The 18,541-nt window shown below is 40.2% G+C and overlaps 1 protein-coding gene across 1 annotated transcript in view; it reads right to left on the bottom strand.

Moving 5' to 3' along the window:
- Positions 1–18,541, bottom strand: part of BTAF1 (B-TFIID TATA-box binding protein associated factor 1) — a gene marked incomplete in the record, with an annotated part of 442,652 nt that overhangs the window by 294,355 nt on the left and 129,756 nt on the right. Inside the window, 3 exon segments of the mRNA XM_053692938.1 lie at positions 1,193–1,261; positions 2,104–2,233; positions 11,991–12,118. Of these exon segments, the coding sequence (XP_053548913.1) occupies positions 1,193–1,261; positions 2,104–2,233; positions 11,991–12,118 (327 nt within the window).

Genomic DNA, 18,541 nt, shown 5'->3' with positions numbered 1-18,541 from the left:
CTTGCGGTAGCAATAACCAGCCACTAGTAAAGGGCTGGTTATTTATCGAGCGAGCAATAAATTAGTTCTCCACTTCTAACCTAGCCCTAAATGAGGGGGAGGTGCATAGCTGTGTAAAATTAATAAGTAATGAGGAGTTAAACTTTATTAGACTTTATTAATAATATAAATCAATTTTTCTTGCCACAAGAAAATGATTTATATAATAATCACTCACATTATAATAAAAATTACAAGTAAAAAGCAAACAAAACTGTCACTAAACAGCCACAATAACTATCAAAAGTTCTTAGAACTGATGCCGGTCCGCCTACAATAAATGTCCCCTGCATTTCCAGCTGAGGAAAAAAAAACTGCACATGTACAATTTGAAATAGCTAACTGAAAAATAGTAAACGTGCACTGCTAAACTATCACACAAGAAAACAGCTAACTGGACAAGAAGAAAGCTGTGGGCGGAGCTTGGTGGCCATTTTCAGTTGCTAACAAACGATAATATAAAAGTTTCATGTGCTTCTTACAAGCTTATAGATGTGGAGCCTGTTGCAAGATGCTTGTCTGGTATGTAACAATAAGTAGTAAAGAATAAATATTGGGTCTAGTCTGTCCCTTTAAGTATATTTGTCTGGAAGTTAAACCATACCTTGGCATCTCATTGTGATATTTAAATGCAACTCTGATTTGGGAGATTATTGTGAATAAATGTAATTTTTATGATCTTTGTATAGCATATTATAATAGCATAAACGTGTATAGTTTGATTCATAACCTGGTTCCTATAAATATAATTCTAACTAATATAAAGAATTTAGGAATTTACATTAATCTTGTTTTGTATACGCATTTTTTTGGGGGGGGTTTGCTTAAAGAATAATTATTAAATATATTGTATTATAACCCGGTCATATACTGACATATTAGTGTGTGTGTGTAATCCTGTTCACTAGCGCTGCGGAATCTGTTGGCGCTCTATTAATACCTCATAATAATAATAAAATTATGGTAAATAAGCACTACTTTGCACTCTGGCTATAAGTTAATGAAACATTCTAGTGTGAAAACAATGTTAAGTAGATCATTTTAGTTTTATTTTTGCTATGTGTTTAAGCCCTAGAAGACCCAATGAAGGACCAGATAAAACAAACGAGTTGCAGATAAAATGCATTTTCAAGTGCTCTGAGTGTCAACTCACCTCCCATGAAGGATTAAAGAGATCGTTACAAAGCTCTTCACAAAAGCTCTCCAATGGCCATTCATTTGTCTGAATGAATAAAAAAATAAAAAAAACAAGGGATAAGAAAAAGACAGAAAAAGAAAGAAAAAAAGAAAAAAAGAAAGACTTAACAGGATGTCAGATACTAAATTCAGTGGGGTTTTTTTCTTCTCATACACATAAAAGTCTACCACAAAACAAAAAAAAACAACCGGAAACCACTAGAAGAATGCCCCCCCCCCCCCCCAGAAGTTTGCACAGGTGTGAAACAAAGAATTCAAACTAACTATTTTGTAGAATTAGAAGCTTAAAATCAGTCCTACACATTTACTTTTTCCTCAAAAACAAATTGCAAATTGTATTGCTCAATGTGTTAATGAAGGTGTATCAATTTACTCCATGCTTGCAGCAAATGGTGCAAGTAGATTGTAGATGTGTGTGTTAGAGCATTTAAAAATTAAAATAAAAATAATGAAATTAATGCACACATTAACCCTTTCCTGCCGGGACTCTTGTCTACATTGGAGCAAAGTTCCAATGTAAACAAATATTTAAAAATTTAAATCACGTAATCTTTCATTCGATTGTGTTATTTCAATGTTTGGATCGGGTCAGGGGGCATGACTATGACACTACACAGGCCCTCCAGACCGCAATCCCATTTAGGAAGCTGCTATGCCTTCAGGACAGCCAAACAGCTAGGACATTCCATACCGTCCTAACGGCAAGGGGTTAAAATACACATGTGTACACAAACATACAGGCCAGTGTTCTACAGCAAAATCTATAAAAAATATTTTATTTTTATATCCCTTTTAAATTGTTAATATATTTTTACAGAATAATTATTTTAAAGGAGAAATAGGTTCAAAATTCCTCAGACAACATACCTCGTCAAAAAGAGAAGAGTTATCCAGAACATTATCAATCAACACCTTAGACTCTGTAGCAGGTTGATTGATGACTACATTGGTTACTTTCCTTCGCTTTTCTTCAGGTTCCCCATCAGTACTATCACTACTAGGTTAAAAAAGAAATATAAATATTTACATTAAGTCAAAAATTAACAGTCATTTATATACACAATCTCTTTTTAACACCTTTCAGATGTTAGGATGTTCCATGCCGTCCTAACAGTGCTGGGCTTTAGCACGGTTAGGACGACATGGAACGTCCTAGCCGTTGGGCTTCCTGAATGGCATTGAGGCCTGGATGGGGTGCCTAGAGTCAAAGGCACACCCCCCAGACCTAATCCCATCATTGAAATCTCGCAATCGCATGCATGATCACATGATTTTAATCTGTTTACACTGGAACGTTGTTCTGATGTAGACAAATTAGGCCAGTCATGAAAGGATTAAGATGATGGTAAATTGTGCAAAAAGAAAGATACCATTATTTTATAAACAACCATAACAGAATGGTTCAACTTAAGTTTTTTATACTATATCATCAATGGGAAGCAGAGCTATACTGGAGATAATGGAACACTATTGATCAACACTTTTTTCATAGTACAGGTAAAAATCCCTAAATCTAGAATTCCAAAACCCTGACTTTCATTGTTTTTAAAAATAAAATGACCAATTTCCTTCCATAAGGCAGGGAGAGTCCACAACTTCATTCCTTACTGTTGGAAAATACAACACCTGGCCACCAGGAGGAGGCAAAGACACCCCAGCCAAAGGCTTAAATATCCCTCCCACTTCCCCTATCCCCCAGTTATTCTTTGCCTTTCGCCACTATAGGAGGTGGCAGAGAAGTGTCAGAAGATTTGAATAGTCCTATAATGGGTATTTTCCCTTCAAGAAACGACTGGAGTTTTAAGTAATCATGTCAACCTCTCAGTGAGAGTATTGATGAAAGTTAAGAGTCTGGAGATGCAGGGAAAGTTTTTCCGTGTACCCATCTAGACTGTCGCCTAACAGCTCCTGAGCAATCAGTGTTGACGAGTTTCACTGCTTGCCGTTACACACTCAAGTCCATGTCAGAAGCGTCGCTGCCAGACTGTCACAAACCATGAATCCTGGAGGTAAGATTGTTTTTATATATATACATTGCTATACAGGGTCACAATGTGGCTCCTTTATACCTCGATAGGATCAAGGGTTAATATCTCCTTCAGGGAGATTATTGGAACAGATAGGATTTATTTTTAACTGTTTTATTGTGAGTTTTTTGGGCTCATAGACTGTGCTTTTGGCTTGGAACAAACAGGTTTAACTTTCGTTTTTGGGTGTTGCGCAGCTCATAATAGCTTAGTGCCTTTATCATAGCAGGGGAAGTCCTGTCCTACGCTCCACGTAACGAGGTGAGGTCTTTTCATTTCCTACGATCCTGCTGCGGACATCACTCCTAAGGAGAGTGTTCTGTTAGCTGTCTGGGTCTAGGAGGTGGCGAGTGTCCCAGCCATTGGGATTATAAAAAGGTGCAGTTTTTTTTAATAAAAGTTTACTTTTTGTCTATCCTTCTGTGAATCTATCCTAGCTATGGAGGACTCTGATATTACATTAGAAGGTTCCGCTCCTTCTGTACTGATGAATAATTCCGGTTTATATTGTGAGGAGGACGTGGTTTGCCCGCCTGCTCAATTTTGTTTTATTTGCCTAAGCACTGTTCTAAAGGCAAAGGAGGAAGACACGCCTGCTAATACTCATAGCGCGATTAACCCCTCTTAGCCGTCTACCTTTCAGGAATCTGGGTCCCGAGAGATTACTACCCTTTCTACACTACCTACTCCACATGCAGTTCCACGCGGCTCAACTAATCCTCCATCTGGAGGGGGCTTTTTTCCGGGTTACTTTACCACACAGTTACAATCAGCGGTGTCTGCGGCCCTGAGTTCCTTACCTCGCTCTAGCAAACGCAAAAGGAAGGTTAAACATAGTTCTCCTGACCTAAAGTCATCTAAATATTTTTCGGATTTAGCTACTATGTCCCAACTATCCAAGGATGAGTTAATCTCTGTAGCTTCAGAGGGTGAACTTTCTGAGTCGGAGACTTCAGTTTCTAAACCTCCTTCAGATTTAAAATTAAGCATCTACATATTTTATTAAAGGAGGTTCTGTCTACGCTAGAGGTTCCAGAGGCAACACTCCCTGAGGAACCTAAGATCCCTAAATTAGACAGGGTTTATGAAGACAGGAAGGTCCCTCTGAATTTTCCTGTGCCAGTTAAGATGGCTAACATTATTAGTAACGAATGGGAAAGAATAGGAACTTCTTTTTCCCCCTCATCTATTTTTAAAAAATATTATTCATGGTCCCTGACTCAATTAGATTTGTGGGGTTTCATCCCTAAGGTGGGTGGCACTATTTCTACGCTGGCTAAGCGTACTACTATCCCTCTGGAAAATAGTTCTTTTAGAGAGCCTATAGATAAGAAAATGGAAACCTTTCTGAGGAAGATGTTTCAACATACAGGGTTTTTATTTCAACTGGCGGCAGCTGTAGACATGGTTGCTAGAGCAGCTACCTATTGGTGTGACACTCTGTCGGAGCTCATTGAGGTGGAGACTCCCCTCGAGGCTATTCAGGAGAGAATTAAGGCTCTGAGAATTGCTAACTCCATCTGTGACACGAATATGCAGATTATTCGCAAAAATACAAAGGCTTCTGGCTTTGCGGTCCTAGCCCGCAGGGCTCTCTGGTTGAAGTCTTGGTCTGCAGATATGACTTCTAAATCCAGACTCCTTTCTCTTTCAAGAGGAAGATTTTATTTGTTCCAGGGCTGGACTCCATTATTTCTACGGTTACCATAAGGAAAGGTGCCTTCCTACCGCAGGATAGGAAAAAACATAATTTATGTAAGAACTTACCTGATAAATTCATTTCTTTCATATTAGCAAGAGTCCATGAGCTAGTGACGTATGGGATATACATTCCTACCAGGAGGGGCAAAGTTTCCCAAACCTCAAAATGCCTATAAATACACCCCTCACCACACCCACAAATCAATTTAATGAATAGCCAAGAAGTGGGGTGATAAAAAAAGTGCGAAAGCATATAAAATAATGAATTGGAATAGTTGTGCTTTATACAAAAAAATCATAACCACCAAAAAGGGTGGGCCTCATGGACTCTTGCTAATATGAAAGAAATGAATTTATCAGGTAAGTTCTTACATAAATTATGTTTTCTTTCATGTAATTAGCAAGAGTCCATGAGCTAGTGACGTATGGGATAATGACTACCCAAGATGTGGATCTTTCCACGCAAGAGTCACTAGAGAGGGAGGGATAAAATAAAGACAGCCAATTCCTGCTGAAAATAATCCACACCCAAAATAAAGTTTAATGAAAACATAAGCAGAAGATTCAAACTGAAACCGCTGCCTGAAGTACTTTTCTACCAAAAACTGCTTCAGAAGAAGAAAACACATCAAAATGGTAGAATTTAGTAAAAGTATGCAAAGAGGACCAAGTTGCTGCTTTGCAAATCTGATCAACCGAAGCTTCATTCCTAAACGCCCAGGAAGTAGAAACTGACCTAGTAGAATGAGCTGTAATCCTTTGAGGCGGAGTTTTACCCGACTCGACATAAGCATGGTGAATTAAGGATTTCAACCAAGATGCCAAAGAAATGGCAGAAGCTTTCTGACCTTTTCTAGAACCGGAAAAGATGACAAATAGACTAGAAGTCTTTCGGAAAGACTTAGTAGCCTCAACATAATATTTCAAAGCTCTAACAACATCCAAAGAATGCAACGATTTCTCCTTAGAATTCTTAGGATTAGGACATAATGAAGGAACCACAATTTCTCTACTAATGTTGTTGGAATTCACAACTTTAGGTAAAAATTCAAAAGAAGTACGTAACACCGCCTTATCCTGATGAAAAATCAGAAAAGGAGACTCACAAGAAAGAGCAGATAATTCAGAGACTCTTCTGGCAGAAGAGATGGCCAAAAGGAACAAAACTTTCCAAGAAAGTAATTTAATGTCCAATGAATGCATGGGTTCAAAAGGAGGAGCTTGAAGAGCCCTCAGAACCAAACTCAAACTCCAAAGAGGAGAAATAGACTTAATGACAGGTTTTATACGAACCAAAGCTTGTACAAAACAATGAATATCAGGAAGATTAGCAATCTTTCTGTGAAAAAGAACAGAAAGAGCAGAGATTTGTCCTTTCAAGGAACTTGCGGACAAACCTTTATCTAAACCATCCTGAAGAAACTGTAAAATTCTCGGAATTCTAAAAGAATGCCAGGAAAAATGATGAGAAAGACACCAAGAAATATAAGTCTTCCAGACTCTATAATATATCTCTCTAGATACAGATTTACGAGCCTGTAACATAGTATTAATCACAGAGTCAGAGAAACCTCTTTGACCAAGAATCAAGCGTTCAATCTCCATACCTTTAAATTTAAGGATTTGAGATCCTGATGGAAGAAAGGACCTTGCGACAGAAGGTATGGTCTTAACGGAAGAGTCCACGGCTGGCAAGAGGCCATCCGGACAAGATCCGCATACCAAAACCTGTGAGGCCATGCTGGAGCTACCAGCAGAACAAACGAGCATTCCTTCAGAATCTTGGAGATTACTCTTGGAAGAAGAACTAGAGGCGGAATTGATCCAAATTTCTTTGAAAAAACGTAATCTGCCCCCTACCAGCTGAGCTGGAATGAGGGCCGCACCTTCATGTGGACTTAGATTTGGAGACAAAATTGACGCCCACATTATTTGGCGCCTAAATGACGCAACTTCCGGCGACACGTATGACGCCGGAAATAGAATAGAGTCAAGGCAAATAAATGTTTGAATACATATATTTAGAACTTTATAAAAAAAGTGCCCAACCATAGCTTTAGAGTGTCACAGAAAATAAGACTTACTTACCCCAGGACACTCATCTACATGTTGTAGAAAGCCAAACCAGTACTGAAACGAAAATCAGCAGAGGTAATGGTATATAAATAAGAGTATATCGTTGATCTGAAAAGGGAGGTAAGAGATGAATCTCTACGACCGATAACAGAGAACCTATGAAATAGACCCCGTAGAAGGAGATCATTGAATTCAATCAGGCAATACTCTCCTCACATCCCTCTGACATTCACTGCACGCTGAGAGGAAAACCGGGCTCCAACCTGCTGCGGAGCGCATATCAACGTACAATCTAGCACAAACTTACTTCACCACCTCCATAGGAGGCAAAGTTTGTAAAACTGATTTGTGGGTGTGGTGAGGGGTGTATTTATAGGCATTTTGAGGTTTGGGAAACTTTGCCCCTCCTGGTAGGAATGTATATCCCATACGTCACTAGCTCATGGACTCTTGCTAATTACATGAAAGAAATAGGCCTAAGGGACGGCAATTGTCTAATTTTCGTTCAGACAAATCACAACAGTAGCAATCCTCATCAAATTTGGAGCAGCCCAAGAGTACTTGGAAGCCGGCTCAGTCATGAAATAAATCCAAACAGACTAAGAAGCCCGCCGAGAACAAATCAGCATGAAGGGGCGGCCCCCGATCCCTACTCGATCCGATCCTGGGGCAGACTCTTTTTTCCAGACACTTGGTTCCAAGATGTACTTGGGTCCTGGAGGTTGTTTCTTAGGGATACAGGACAGGATTAAAGTCTCATCCGCCCAGGGGCAGATTCCTACTCTCCAGTCTGTCTACAAGACCAGAGAAGAGGGCTGCCTTCTTAGGTTGCGTACAGGATCTCTCCTCTCTAGGAGTAATTGTCCCGGTACCTACAGCAGAAAGGTTTGGGGTTTTATTCAAACTTTTCGTGGTTCCAAAGGAGGAGGGAACTTTTCGTCCAAATTCTGGACCTAAAATGCCTAAACAGGTTTCTGAGAGTTCCCTCTTTCAAGATGGAGACAATACGGTCAATCCTTTCTCTGGTTCAGGAAGGACCGTTTATGACCACAATAGACCTGAAGGATGCATACCTTCATGTCCCGATACACAGGGAACATTTTCAGTTCCTGAGGTTTGCTTTTCTGGACCAGTTCATAGCTCTTCCATTTGGCCTAGCTACTGCTCCAAGGATATTTTCAAGGTTCTGGGGGCTCTTCTAGCTGTTGCCAGAACACAAGGTATTGCAGTAGCGCTTTACCTGAACGATACCTTGGAACAGGCACCATCTTTTCGTCTAGCAGAAGAACGCTCGGAGTCCCTTCTCAATCTTCTTCAATCACATGGATGGAAGATAAATTTGGAAAAGAGTTCTCTTACTCCAAGTACAAGGTTGAATTTCCTGGGGATAATAATAGACTCCATATCCATAAGAATATTCCTCACAGATCAGAGACGTTGCAAACTAACTTCTGCATGTTGTGACCTCCAGGCCTCCTTGAAACCCTCGGTGGCTCAGTGTATGGAGCTGATCGGACTAATGGTGTCCGGTATGGACATTCCTTTCGCCAGATTCCATCTCAGACCCTTACAACTATGCATGCTGAGACAATGCAACGGCGACCATTCAGATCTGTCTCAACAGATTGTGCTGGACAACCTGTCGAGAGACTCACTCTTGGTGGCTCTGTCCAGATCATCTGTCCCAAGGCACATGCTTCTTGAGACCGTCCTGGGAGATTGTGACTACGGACACAAGCCTTTCGGCTGTGGACTCAGAAGGAGTCCACCCTTCCGATCAATATTTTGGCACTCCGGGCAGTCTTCAATGCCTTGAAGACTTGGCCCCTTCTGGATTCGTCCCAGTTTTTCAGATTCCAATCAGGGTGGTCTCTCCACCCCGAGGAGATATGCAGCGAGTGGGGGACGCCGGAGATAGATCTCATTCATGGCATCCCATCTCAATACCAAGCTACCCAGGTACGGGTCGAGGGATCCTCAGGCAGACTTGATAGTTGCCCTATCAGAACCATGGAGGTTCAGACTCATATCTTTTTCCTTCATTACCATTTCTCCCTCGTGTGGTGCCTCGCATAAAGCAGGAGCGAGCGTCAGTGATTCTGATTGCTCCATCGTGGCCACGAAGGACGTGGTTTGCTGATCTGGTGGGGATGTCCTCATCTCAGTGGAGGTTACCTTGTTGCAGAGATCTGCCGATACAGCGTCCCTTCATTCATCAAAATCTAGATTCTCTGAGGCCGACTGCATGGAGATTGAATGCTTAGTCTTAGCCGAGAGAGGGTTCTCAGAGTGTTATTGACACTATGGTTGAATTTTGTAAGCCATTTACTCGTATCTACCATAAAGTATGGAGGACTTAATTGTACTGGTGTGAAGAGCATGGCTTTTCCTGGCATAAGGTTGCCAGAATTTTATCTTTTCTCCAGGATAGACTGGAGAAGGGTCTGCTAGTTCCCTGAAGGGATAGATATCGGCCCTGATGGTGTTACTGCACAAGAGATTGGCTGAGCTTCCGGATGTGCAGTCCTTTGTTAAAGCTCTGACTAGAATCAGACCTGTGTTTAGATCTGGGGCTCCGCCTTGGAGCCTCAATCTTGTTCTTAGTGTTTTGGTGCAGGCTCCATTTGAGCCTATGCATACTGTTGACATTAAATTGTTATCTTGGAAGGTTCTTTTTTTGCTGGCTATTGCCGCTGCGCGCAGAGTTTGAGATTTCGGCTTTACAATGCGACTCCCTTTATCTTGTTTTCCATGCTAAGGCGGTTTTACGTACTAAATTAGGGTTCCTTCCTAAGCTGGTTAAGGACCGTAACATTAATCAAGAAGTCCTAATCCTCCTTCAGCGAAATAACGCTTGCTTTTACAATCTGGATGTGGTTTGTGCCATGAATTTCTATCTTCAGGCTACTAAGGAATTCAGACAGACAATCTTCCTCTTTGTTTCTCACCTATACAGGGAAGCATAAGGGGCAGAAGGCTACTATGACTTACCTATCTTTCTGGTTGAGGAGTGTCATCCGCTTAGCTTATGAGACAGCGGGGCGACAGCCTCCAGAGAGGATAACGGCTCATTCCACTAAAGCAGTGGCGTCCTCCTGGGCTTTTAAGAATGAAGCCTCTATGGATCAGATTTGTAAGGCAGCTACCTGGTCCTCCTTACACACTCTTTCTAAATTTTACAAGTTTGAAGTGTTTGCTTCGGCTGAAACGGCTTTCGGGAGAAAAGTTTGCAGGCTGTGGTGCCCTCAGAATAGGGTCCGTCTCTTTTTGTTCCCTCCAGTTATTCATTCAGTGTCCTCTGGAGCTTGGGTATAGTTTTCTCAACAGTAAGGAATGAAGTTGTGGACTCTCCCTGCCTTACGGAAGGAAAACAATTTATGCTTACCAGATAAATTCCTTTCCTTCCTGGTAGGGAGAGCAGAGTCCACGACCCAGCTCGTATTTTTATTTTTTTTGAAGGGCGGCTCCCTTTTTATTGTTTCTTCTGGTACCTTTATACCCTGATGTTTCTCCTACTTTTCCTTGTTTCCTCGGCAGAATGACTAGGGGATAGGGGAAGTGGGAGGGATATTTAAGCCTTTGGCTGGGGTGTCTTTGCCTCCTCCTGGTGGCCAGGTGTTATATTACCCAACAGTAAGGAATGAAGTGGACTCTCCCTGCAAGGAAGGAAAAGAACTTATCGGGTAAGCATAAATTATTTTTTTCCTACCAGTAAATCAGTCTGTGTCTTTGGTTTGATTTTTATGTTCTAAAATGTGAATGCTAGTCTAGATGTATTAAAAAAGTATTACCCCTCTCATTGAGAATTATATAAAACTACCTTTAGAATGCATTATAAGATGTATTATAGCATTTAAATATTGCGTAAATTACATAATATTGTTGTTTACACTTAAGTCCGTCCTCTCCAAGCTGTCCTGTTTTACAGATGCAAACATACAACTATTCCAAACTCCAAATATATTCTGGTCCCAAGCTGTTTGGATAAAGGATTTTGTGCCTTTTCATGCATCCAACTACCCAAACTAGTCAGTGGTTAGCTTTTGGAGATAGGTTTCATTCTTGTATATTTAAAGGCACAGTCTAGTCAAAAATAAACGTTCATGATTCAGATAGGGAATTAAGTTTAACAACTTTCCAATTTACTTTGATGATCAAAATTTGCTTTGTTCTCTTGGCTTTCTTTGTTGAAAACTAAATCTAGGTATGCTCATATGCTAATTTCTAAGCCCTTGAAGGCCACCTATTATCTCAGTGCATTTTGCCAGTTCACAACTAGACAGTGCTAGTTCATGTGCGTCATATAGATAAGTGTGCTCACTCTTGTGAAATATTTATGAGTCAGCACTAATTGCCTGAAATGTATGACTGTCAAAAGCACTAAGATAAGGGGCAGTCTGCAGAGGCTTAGATACAAGGTAATCAAAGAGGTAAAAAGTGGGTAATAAAGGGATTATCTATCTTTTTAAACAAATATTTTGGGGTAGACTGTCCCTTTAATCTAATCTGGAAACCGATCCCTTAAAAATAGACATCTGGGAGAGCAATCTTAGGCCGATGAACCTCAAATTATATTTGGCATGATATGTTCTGGTAAGCGAATATAAAAACTGTATAACTGATTATTTTTTCTCTATGCTACCATGACAAAAAAGTCTACAAAATTCAGAGACTATAGCTAGGGACAGTTACACAGTAGACTATAGCATATTAGTAGCCTTACTCTTGTGAGTAGTAATGACTACAACAAAGTGTGATCCTGTGGTAGCTTGTCAGTTTATTGGATTCTAGTCTATTTTGCTTATTTATGCTACATTGTAAAATGTTCATTTTTAATTCTATCTGTAAAAGAAATTAATACTGATGCAACTTTTATTAAAACACTGTCAACTTTTTTTTTTTGAGGGGCCAGTGGAGGGGATTATATTATATATGGAATTAAAAACCTACCTTTTTTCATTTGTGTCAACGGTATCTCTTGATCGCTGTTTCGCAATTAACTTTGCCATTCTCTTTGCTTTATTTCTCTGTCTGTTGCTCATTCCAGGAAGGAATTCAGAATCAATAAATTCTGCAGCCTGTAGAGTCAATAAGCAATAAATCCTTCTGCTTTAGTGTGCTAGAGACCATTCATTATCAATAAGCAAGCTCACAGGACTCACGAAAATGGAAACTGAACTTCTATTTTATAGCTACTTTCATATACTGTTTAAGAGTAATTTACTGGCATGAGACTATATTATTATACTTATATTATTATACGCCAACATATTCCGCAACGCTGTCAAAGGGTAAAATTTGTTTAAATAAAACAATGATACCAGACTTGAAAGAGACAAAATTTGACAAATACAGAAGTTGAGGTCCCTATTCAATCTGGAAGGATTGGGGGTTGAGAAAAAAGCAGGTGACTGCAAGGGTGAGAATGCTGTTAGTAACAAATTACTCCCACTTACCTAATTGCCCTCATCTAACTCGGTATTGAGTTGGGTGGTAGGTTTCCCTGAACAAAAATGTCTTTAGGGAGTGTTTAAAAGAATGCAGATTAGGGGAAAGCGTTCCAGAGGGTAGGTGCCGCACGAGAGTCCTGCAATCTAGCATCGGAAGAGGTGATAATTGAGGATGGAAGGAGCATGTTATTGTTGGATCTGAGTGGGCGGCTGGAGTATATTTGTTGATCAGTGAAGCAAGTAGGTTATTGCAGTAGTCAAGTCAGAAAATTACAAGGGAGTGAATTGTTTTGTGGTGTCAGCGCTCAGAAACGGGTGAAGTTTAAAAATATTGCATAGGTGGTTGTGGCAGGATGAAGAAAGCAATTGGATGTGAGGGATGAAGGACAGGTTGGAGTCAAGTTTAACTATGAGGCAGTGGACTTGGGGTGATGGGGAGATGGTGATGTCGTTGATGGTGATAGAAATGTCAGAAATTGGAGTGGAACTTGGGGGGGGGGGGGGGTAGAAGCAGCTCAGTCTTTAACATGTTCATCTTTAGGTGATGAGAGGCCATCCAGGAAGAAATGCCAGATAAGTCCTGACTGACTTGAAAGAGGACAGGTAGATCTGAGTGTCATTAGCATACACGTGATATTTGCAGCCACAGCTGTTAACTTTACCTTGTGTACCTAGTAGAGAAGTATAAATGGAGAAGAGTAGAGGACCCAGGACAGAGCCTTGAGGTACTCCAACAGACAGAGGTATTGAAGAGTTGTCGAGGCCAGCAAATTACACAGAAAAGGACCCTTTAGAAAGATAAGAGTGGATCCAAGACAACGCGCCGTGTCACAGACAGAACAAGAGAACTGAGGGTCTGTAGGTGGTCAAGTAAGATAAGTATAGAGTAGTGGCAGTTGCTTTTAGCAGAAAGAAGATCTTTAGTAACCTTGGGCAGAGCAGTTTCAGTTGAGTGTTGGGGGCGGTAGCCAGATTGCAGGGGTTGAACATGGAGTTGGAAAGATAGGAAGAAGGTTAGGCGGTCGTAAACTAGCTTTTCCAGGAGTTTTGATGTTAATGGAAGCAATAATATGGGACAGTAGTTTGCAGGACAATTGGGGTCATGGAAGGTTTTTTTAAAAAATTTTTTTTTTTTTTTTTAGTATGGGAGTGACCTTTGCATGTTTGAAAGAAGATGGGAATGAACCAGTAGAAATAGAAAGGTTGAAGATGTGAGTAAGAGCAGGAGTCAGGGTAGAAGACAGAGAAGGTATTAGCTATGAAGGGATAGGGTCGAGAGTGTAGGTAGTGAGGCGTGAGGAAGATCGTAAGGAACAAACTTAATCCTTGGCTGTAGAGAAGGTGCAGAGAGTGGCAGAGGGGGTGACTAAAGGGCGGAATTGGAAGATTGCTGGTTAGTGTAGGGTTTTGGATAGTAGGTGTTTTGTTTAAAAAGTAGTCTGCCAGGTCTTGAGCACTAAAGACGGATGGAAGGGGGTGGTGCAGGTGGAGAGAGATGAAAGTAGAGAAGAGTTGTTTATGGTTTAAGGAAAGAGTAGATTTAAGAGAATTAAGTTTGCTTGGCTAAGTGAAGGGCAGATGTGTATGAACAAAGAATGAACTTCTAGTGGATGAAATCAGTTTCAGGGTGCTGTAGCGGAAGGTATATGATTTTGCACAGTAGGGGAGTGTCTAGTGCAGAGGAGAGAGTTTTGTTATAGTGGGCAGTAGCAAGGTATAGGACAGGTTATAGTGGAAGTGTGAGGGAGATGTTTAATAAGTTTGGAAAATGTAAGCCAATCTACAGCACTCAGATTTCTACAGGTGCATGGGCAAGAAGCAGAGGTGAGTTTAGCCGATATATTAAGCTTATCAGATAGCAGGTGATGGTCTGAAACAGGAAAGGGGTGACAGGTGAATTCTGATATAGAGCAGAGGTAGGAAAATACCAGGTCAATAGAGTGTCTGTCGAGTAGGAAATGGTGTAGACTTTGAGAGACCTAAGGAGGATGTGAGTAAAAAGTTTAGAGACAGCAAAGGTTGACGGTTTATCAATGGGGTTGTTGAAGTCCCCGAGTATTAAAGTGGATATATTTGTAAAGAGAGAAAGTGATGAAGCCAGGCGGCAAAGTTGTCAAGGAATTGGGAGGTTGGTCCAGGAGGGTGATAGAGGACTGCCAGCACTCAGAGAGAGGAGGAGAACAGGCAAATGCAGTGGACTTCAAAAGGAGAAGGAAAGAGATGGAAGTGGAGGTACTGATAGGTGCAGGAGGGGTAGAGCAGGATCCCAACACTGCCACCATGCCTCTCCCCTGGTCTAGGTTTTAAGTGTTAGAAACTGGTCGTGAACAGATGTAAGCTTGTTGCAGACCGAACAAATGTTACAGGGAGCACAAGAAAAGAAAGGGGAAAAGTGATGTGGGTTAATGGGGATAAGATTGGTAGGATTGCGTGACCTTAAGTATTTACTGTAGGAGATTGAGCGAGTGTGGCGATTGCTACTGGGCCAGGGTTTGGGTAGATGTCGCCACCAGCAAGCAGTAGTAGGAGAGTGAGACTTGTAGGAGTGGGTATGATTGGAGGCAGAAGAGTTAGATGGGGGAGTGAGTGATATAGAAGTTCATGGAAGGATACCATAGAGGAAAAGAGAAGGTAGGGTGAGATATCAATGGTGTGGGGTTATTGTTGAAAAGGAACGTGCAGTGAGTTGTGTGAGACAAAATACCAAAAAAATTACAGACCCTATATTAAAATTAAAAAGAATGAGCATTTCAGTCATATCTGACTAACAGATACTTGAGTGTATATAGCATATGCATTCTTCATAATGTAGGAAGGAGTACAGCCCCATTAAACTCTGCCCTTGCCTGAACCAGATCACACATAGTTAAAAGGGACACAAAACAGTATTAACTAACAAAAGTTTCTAAATATATAATGCAGCCAAAGCTTACCTGTAAACAGTTCCTGTTTTAAGCCCCATTAAACCCCTTTAATTAGGCATAGTTTTGTTAGCAGCAAGCGCTCCCCCCCCCCCCAGGCATCTCCATATATGGAAGATGCTATACAGGCCATAGCTGCTGCAGAATGCACTTGTGCATGGTAGGGGGCAGAGTCACATGGCACCTGACTAAAGCAGTGCACAGTATAATTTGTAAGCTTTCACAAAGCATGTTATATTATCCCCATGGAAACGAGCAAGCCTCTTGGAAACCAACAATAGCAGTACTTGCTGTCCCTCTTCAACCCCCCCCCCCCTTGCTTGCATAAGTAATTATGGTCACATGCACACTTTGTTATATGATAGCACAAGGTTTGGACTAGGACACTGATAAGGAGGGTGGAGCAGGCTACACTTGGCAACACTAAAGTTTAAGTAATTTTGCAGATTTTTGGAAACTTTATTAAACTACTTAACACTTTTTTCCACTCATTGTTTTACCTCAGTTGACCCTTTTATAATATGAACATAATTTAAAATGTTTTATGGCACTTTAAGCAAGAAACTATTTAAAAAAAAAAAAAGTGTTTACCGTGAAGGTAAAGAAACAAGAAGGCTTTAAAATTAGTTTAAATTGATTTACAAGTATAAATGCTTCCTCCTCATACTGCCACAAGCCTATATGCAGAAATAGTGGGTCAGTACTAAAGCTTGAACATCCTCAAAAGTAATAAGATAAAACTTTTCCTAGTTTTAAGTCCAGCTGTCATTAATAAGAAGGCATGAAACTGGCAGGCTTACATAACTGTACAACTGAAGCTTTATTAGGTCAAACCCTGGATACTAGACTTGCATTCAGCATTTTCATTCAATGCCAAATACAGAAGTAGGCGGACGTTCGAGCTGTACGGAGCCAAATTTCTTCTAGTGAAAGTGAAGTACACTAAAATCTGTGCAAGTCCAGGTTATAGTATGATTCAATCTTACAAGAAGAAATGCAGCTCTGAAAAAATGCTGAATGCATAAGTCTACAGGATACCGCAACAGCCTGGGGGGGGGGGGTCCTGTTTATTTTTATCACCAAGTTCATATATATTTAAAAAAAAAAAAAAGTCAATCCCTTTCAGTCATCACAATAAAAAGAAAAAAGAAAATACTACCCAATTTAATTACTATGGTCTAAACCAGTGTTTCTCAATCACCAGTCCTCCTAATGGGCCAGGTTTTTATTATAGCTGAACTAGAGCACAGGTGAAATAATCAACTTATTAGTGAGAGCAGGTTAGTAACCATGGTTACCGATCAGCTGATTATTTCACCACCTGTGCTAGTTATAATGAAAACCTAGCTTGTTGGGGTACTTGGGAAAAGTGTTCTAAATCATAAATTAGCTGTTTAAGAGTATTGTGCTTGTTCCTAGGAGTTGGACAGAAGAGAAGAATCCTCAGTTTTAGAACATTCAAAATAAACCACCTTGTGCAAAAGTAAAGGGGAAGTTCTGATAAAATGCCTCTGGAAATCATGAATGCCAACCGAAGAACCCTCAACCCAAAAAAAATATATTTAAAACCAAGCAGAATAGTCTTAAATTACCGAGAAAACAAGTTTAAGACAAGAAAATACGTATTTAAGACTGAGAAAACAAAATAAGACAAGAAAAAGAAAGAATATTGCAGCATCATGATGAATTTTGGAGAATATCTAAAATCTGAGGAAGATTTAATAATTCTAAACGAAATTCATGTTTTCATATTAAATTATCAAGATACCAAATTACCTAGCACTCTTAGAGGGTTTCAGGCATTCAGAAGAGTAGAAACTACTTTATCTTCAAACCATTATTCTTTAAATTCAATAAAGCAGCAGCCAAGCCATCCATGGAAGAACTTGACAAAAACTAGTCCAATCCTGCACAGTAATTCCAATGTATCTACTGTAAAAGCATGACGGTCTATACTGCTGGCAGAATCAGGCAAGGACGGCTCCTTGTAAAATAGAAGGAACTATTTCCTGGTTCACTCCCTCTAATAAGAAAGCGGTCTAAAAGTTGTATAACTTTGGCAAATTTTTACCAAAGATTTATACTAGAGTATAAGGATTGCTCTCTGGTAGTCGGAGTTATAATAGCATGTGTCAAGTTTAGAATGGACAGAAAAGACAATTATTGAAAAACAAAAAGCATCCCCTGTTTTTGGAAGTTAATAAATCAGACTCTGCCCTTGAAGCAATGTTTTTTGATCAGCAAGAATAGAGTTATGAAAAGATGCATCCTGTGGCCATTAAGCTGGAGAAGAAAGGAGCTATAATATAAGTGGTAGAAAGTTGCTAGTCAAAGAGGGATCTTAAATAACGGTGACAGTTTTTGGAAGGTGCTTCTCATCCCATTATCATTCCAGATAAAAGAAACCTTGAAGATCCATTGTACCCTCCGTTTACAACCTTGACACGCAAGATAGGCCTTTTTCTTCTCAAGAATCAAACTTCCTGATCACAGACCGACTTGGTTCTAATAATGAGAAGACTGATGCTTTCTCCAAAACATTTTAAGGCTCACCACCCTCTATCCAGTCAGATAGTATTCTTCATATGCGATCCCAAAAGACACAGCACCTCAACACCTTAGTCCTAGTGCACGCGGGAAGGGTTACTGCAGGCATTCAAACAATCATTCAAATTCCAAAAGAATCCATAGCACCAAGGATATATTCACAACATCTGGGTCAGTCAGAAATTATAAGCAACGTTTCAGGTAAACAATCCTTAATCATGCTAACCCGAAACGTTGCTTATAATATCTGACTGACCCAGATGTTCCAAAGAAGTAGTTAATATATCCTTGGTGCTGTGGATTCTTTTGGAATTTAGATATTCTTCAACTTGGACATTTTCTTGATGCTTATCAATGTTTGTACGTTCTCAAGCTACTTCTTTAATTTCCAGGGTATACAGTTTCTTTTGCTATTTTAAAGTTTCAGTTTGCAGTGTGTAAGAGCCATGCTATTTCTTCATTTTGGTTTCTTCCACAAGATTGAATAACCAGTTCTATAGACCCTTACAATATTTTTGTTTTCCTAAAGTGTAGTCTTATCCACTAGTTTTCAAACCTGTCCTCAGACCTCCCTTACAGGTAA

Source organism: Bombina bombina, chromosome 9 (genome assembly GCF_027579735.1).
Source record: "Bombina bombina isolate aBomBom1 chromosome 9, aBomBom1.pri, whole genome shotgun sequence".
NCBI classification, from domain to species: Eukaryota; Metazoa; Chordata; class Amphibia; order Anura; family Bombinatoridae; genus Bombina; species Bombina bombina.
This window is presented reverse-complemented; position numbering and strand designations above follow the sequence as displayed.